Source organism: Chaetura pelagica, unplaced genomic scaffold, assembly GCF_000747805.2.
Source record: "Chaetura pelagica isolate M959 unplaced genomic scaffold, ChaPel_1.0 scaffold344, whole genome shotgun sequence".
Classification (NCBI taxonomy): Eukaryota; Metazoa; Chordata; class Aves; order Apodiformes; family Apodidae; genus Chaetura; species Chaetura pelagica.
Genome location: NW_009953098.1, coordinates 795,209 through 800,527, shown reverse-complemented (window position 1 = coordinate 800,527; position 5,319 = coordinate 795,209). Strand labels below are relative to the sequence as shown.

Sequence of the window (5,319 nt, the reverse complement as noted above, 5' to 3'; positions counted from 1 at the left end):
AAGGCTGGTGCACAAGTGGAAACCCAAAGAAGTTCCTGGCATTTAAAAAGGACAGAATGACAAAGAAAGAAAAGTGCTACTTAGGTTTGTTTGTGGCCTGAAGGTAATAGGGAGGAAATAGGAAACAAGGGGGAAGACTTCGAGTTTGGGGGCTGCTGTAACTTTGTACATGAACATTTGGGAAGAAAGATTCCTCAGCTGCAGTTGTTGAGAATGAACATGCAGAGTAAAGAGGCTTTTCAGTGGGGAGCAGTGTGAAGGCAGCCTGTTTTAGCATTCTCAGTAATCTGACAGACAACAGCAAAAACACTTCAACTCTGAACTTGTTGTTCATCTCTTTCAGATATTCGTGTAAAGCCACAATCAATGATTTTTTAAAATCCTTTTACTAAAACCTAACTGTATAAAAGATAAATTCCATACACAAAGGGACAGCATGATTACACTCTTCTGGGACAATGCAGATGGCAAAAACCAAGGCAAACTATGCAATAATGTGAAACAAACAACACTTACAGGGCCAACAGCAGGACAAATGCCCAAAGGAATAGGAAAGTAAATGGAATAAATATATCTAAGAAACCAATTAACCTCCAGAAACAGAGCTAAGAAGCCTGTGTAATCTTTATATCAAAATAAAGAAGGAAAATAAATAAAAAAAACATGGAATTCAGCTGCTAATACTGCTTTTCAAAGGAGTGTGGTCAGGTCCTGTAATCACAGCCATCCAAACTAGAAAATAGCAAGGGGAGCTCTCGTAGATGGCAGTAATCTGGAGCAGGCCAGGATGCAAAGGATGTTAGATATGGGAGCCAGTAAGGCTTAATGAAATTGCAAACACAAGCAGAGAATAATATACCAAAATTCTCTGGGAAACACACTTACTTACTTACTTGAGAAGTAATCAGCCATAGGTAAATTATAATGCTTACAGTTTTTGTAGGGTATTAAAAAAACAGGTTATACAGCAGAGGAGCACAGTAGAACTTAATGGGGAGAAAGGAGAGGTAGGTTCTCTGGAAGTATTTGTGGCTGCTAAGACTTATTTTTCAACAGTGCACTCTCACAGGTGGGCCCTGTTGTTTTGGACAGTTACACACATCAGAGCACTAAGAGTTATCAGCAGGGGCTACCTCTTACTGTTCAAGAGCAGGCTGTGAAGGAAACACCTGGGATGGACAAAACCACACAAGTGCTTACCAATGAAAGGGTCAATGACATGACGCTTTTTCACCTTGGTTTCTGTGATGGCAGCATAATAGGCACAAGTCATTTTGATGAGCCAGGCTGCTCTCATTACTGGAACAGTGTATTTTGCCAAATAACCAAAGACTTCTTCCTTCTTGCTAAAGATGGGCACCTGTAACAGAATTGAGAGGGAGAACTGCAGCCAAGGATGTAGATGGGAACTATTCCAAAGCAACTGCACATGCTGTAGGCACTGCAAGCTGTGAGAAATGTTAAAAGGGAAAAGGCACTGTGCTGCTCTGCATCTCAAAAAGTCTATTGCAAGAATTCACTTCTGGTCAGAAAGCACCAGGACCAGACCTGCATTTCAGTATAAATAGAAACAAAACAAACAGAAAACAAAATGACATAACTGTAAATCCACAGCTTTGAGGATATCCTCCAGAGAGGATATAAACTGCAAAAGATACAGGCTAAGGAGCCAGACACAGAGTATCTACTACACAGACTGAAGAAAGGACCCCTCATTTTGCAGAAATAAAAAACCAGAGTGGTTACAAAGTTCCTGTAATTTAATGAGTAGCCAACAGAAGACTGTGAGAAACATGGAATTCAGTACCATAGTAGGAAGATTCAAGATGCAAAATTCAAGATAAAACATGGGAAGATACCAGTGAAACCATCAGACTGCAGATCTGTAAACCAGGAAGCAATAATACATCATGGAAAAAAGCACAGCTGTGAGGCTCATTTCCACAGAATACCATGGAGAGCAAAAGTATGTGTGTGTTCACAGAGGAATGAGACAAATTCACAAAAAATATCTACTATTTGGTAAGTATTTCTAAGTCCCTGAACTAGCAAAAGCTTAATTGATTACTTGCTACAGGAAACAAGTTTATAGGGATTACCAGGCTACCTCTTACTGTTCAAGAGCAGGCTGTGAAGGAAACACCTGGGATGGACAAAACCACACAAGTGCTTACCAATGAAAGGGTCAATGACATGACGCTTTTTCACCTTGGTTTCTGTGATGGCAGCATAATAGGCACAAGTCATTTTGATGAGCCAGGCTGCTCTCATTACTGGAACAGTGTATTTTGCCAAATAACCAAAGACTTCTTCCTTCTTGCTAAAGATGGGCACCTGTAACAGAATTGAGAGGGAGAACTGCAGCCAAGGATGTAGATGGGAACTATTCCAAAGCAACTGCACATGCTGTAGGCACTGCAAGCTGTGAGAAATGTTAAAAGGGAAAAGGCACTGTGCTGCTCTGCATCTCAAAAAGTCTATTGCAAGAATTCACTTCTGGTCAGAAAGCACCAGGACCAGACCTGCATTTCAGTATAAATAGAAACAAAACAAACAGAAAACAAAATGACATAACTGTAAATCCACAGCTTTGAGGATATCCTCCAGAGAGGATATAAACTGCAAAAGATACAGGCTAAGGAGCCAGACACAGAGTATCTACTACACAGACTGAAGAAAGGACCCCTCATTTTGCAGAAATAAAAAACCAGAGTGGTTACAAAGTTCCTGTAATTTAATGAGTAGCCAACAGAAGACTGTGAGAAACATGGAATTCAGTACCATAGTAGGAAGATTCAAGATGCAAAATTCAAGATAAAACATGGGAAGATACCAGTGAAACCATCAGACTGCAGATCTGTAAACCAGGAAGCAATAATACATCATGGAAAAAAGCACAGCTGTGAGGCTCATTTCCACAGAATACCATGGAGAGCAAAAGTATGTGTGTGTTCACAGAGGAATGAGACAAATTCACAAAAAATATCTACTATTTGGTAAGTATTTCTAAGTCCCTGAACTAGCAAAAGCTTAATTGATTACTTGCTACATTTCTTACATTCTTCTCAATTATTATCTGATGCTTCACTTACACAATGACACAAACTGCCTGGCTACTGACAGTCACTGCTGTCATGTCTGAGTCCATGGAAACTGACGGAGCCCATTGCAGGAAACTAGAGAAGGCCTTGAAAGATTCAGGCTTTCTCAATGACCTCAGGAAACTGACAGACGATACATAAAGAAGGACACAAGGACTAAGTTTATTAAGAGATTCTGGGAAAATCTGATTACTTTATTTTCCCCTGAGAATAACATCGGGGACCAGACAAACATCAGCTTCTAAACTATGTGCTCTGCTACCATTTCCCAATGGGGAATTATGTTTTTCCACAATTCATACTAGATTCCCAAGTTCCCAGTTTACAGGCCCACCCTCAGCATGAGTTAGCTCCCCTTGCTATTAAGCCAAAGAAAACTACAGAGTAAGAACCTTCTTTCTTTCATACTCTACAGAACTCAGTGCTAGCAGGGAAATACCCAGTCCTAGACCCCAGGGCACAGAAGTGCTCCAGCCTGGCTGAGACCAAGCTATAATGCACATACTGTTCTCAGCTGAAAACCAGAAACGTGTCACACAGAATCACAGAATCCTAGGGGTTGGAAGGGACCTCAAAAGATCATCTAGTCCAACCCCCCAATGTCAATGCAACAGAAGTCTGGTAAACCACTCAGCTGATTATTTCCAGTAATCCTTACTGTGACTTTTGAGAACTTGGAAAAACCTTCTCAGTAGGAATGGTCCAAATCTAAACAACAAAGCAAAGAGAACAGCAGCAGCTCTTCAGAAGTGTCCTGGTTTGGATGAAAATCCAAACGTCAAAAATAAACCAGTCGTATCACATAAGCCAAAAGGCAAAGTTGAACAAAACCTCCAAACAGCAGATTAGGGATCAGTTCGTTGGATGGGGATGACTACAGCCAGTGCACTACAGACCCTGAATATACCCTTCAAGCTGAAAGCTTCAAGAGATGCAGAGAGAAGAAACTTCTCCAAATAGTAAAAACTTTCTGCTGTACAAACACTTTGGAAACAAGCACAGATGAAACACTCAGCTCTGCCAGGCCACCTCTCCTGTAACATACCTTCTTGGCAAGATGAGTGAGGGGCTTAGTTCCAGCCAGATCTGTGAACCAGTTGTTTATGGCACTCTGAGAACGTGCTGTCACCAGCCAGAAGTTATCCTTCTGATTGACCTGGGGTTTCCGTCTTCCTGTGTCAGGCAATGTGTTGCACCGCAGCTTCTCTGCAATAATACTGCTAAAATTTGAACTGATCTGGAAATAAAGTAAAAAACAGTTTAACTGCACTTCACAGGTCAAAGATCTGTTCTATTCTCTGTGCTTAAAATCTTAAAATTTATCACTCCTACCCTAAGTCCCACCAGCATCAACTTTTGAAACATACAAAAAAACCTGCTAATAATTTCCTTTGTTACAGTTGCAACCAGGAATGTTTCCAGACAATTGACACAATAACCAAGCATTGGGGTCACGTTGAGACAGGTTTGTCAAACCAGACAGAAGGCTCCTCGGACACACGATACCCAAGGAAAACAAATATACTGTGCTTATGGCTTGCCTTCCACCCCAAGTCATTATTAGTCCTCTTGGCAGGGAAGCCAGGAAGTTAATATCTTGATTTCAGAGATTGGAAAAATGAAGCTGAAGCCTGTTACATAACTTCCTTGCTTAAATTGCCAGATGTTTTAAGAAATCTTACTTCTCTTCTACCATGGCTATAATGTAACCAAACCAATATGAAGAATTTTCCAGCTTCTGGTATCCTAGTTTTTTGCTTTAATTGCAGAATATAAGGAGATGCTGGTTTAACAGAGACCACAGATACACCTGCCCCTAAGATGTGCAGAGCAAGGTAAGAACCTGCCCTCTCAGATGTTCCAAAACATTGCAGAACTTTGATTCTCTAGGAACAGAGGCTCAGATCATCCTGAAACACCCATTATAAAGGGAAGGATCTCCCGGTACTGGACACAGGGAAGGAATGAGACTCAGGACTGTCCAGGACCCAGCAGCCAGCCCTTATAGTCACCTCCCAAACCTCCACACCATCCCGATGGCCCTCACCTTTGCTGGGTTGAAATTGACATTTTTGGCACTGCCGTGCTCGTCTCCAGAGACTGCCGGCTGGTTATTGAAGCCTTGCTTGACGTTCAGAGCCGTCAGCTCATCCTGCGGGGGAAAGTCGATCAGCAGGGCCCGGCAAGGCCCATCCACCCAGCCCAGACACCCGCAGCC

General features: G+C 41.8%; 1 protein-coding gene across 1 annotated transcript in view; it reads right to left on the bottom strand.

The window, feature by feature from the left end:
• Positions 1–5,319, bottom strand: part of MED12 (mediator complex subunit 12) — a 34,807-nt gene that overhangs the window by 28,769 nt on the left and 719 nt on the right. The window contains exons 2-4 of the mRNA XM_009997182.1: positions 5,149–5,253; positions 4,147–4,338; positions 2,175–2,334 (exon numbers count right to left, since the gene is read on the bottom strand). Of these exons, the coding sequence (XP_009995484.1) occupies positions 2,175–2,334; positions 4,147–4,338; positions 5,149–5,253 (457 nt within the window). The remainder of the gene's footprint in view (positions 1–2,174; positions 2,335–4,146; positions 4,339–5,148; positions 5,254–5,319) is intronic.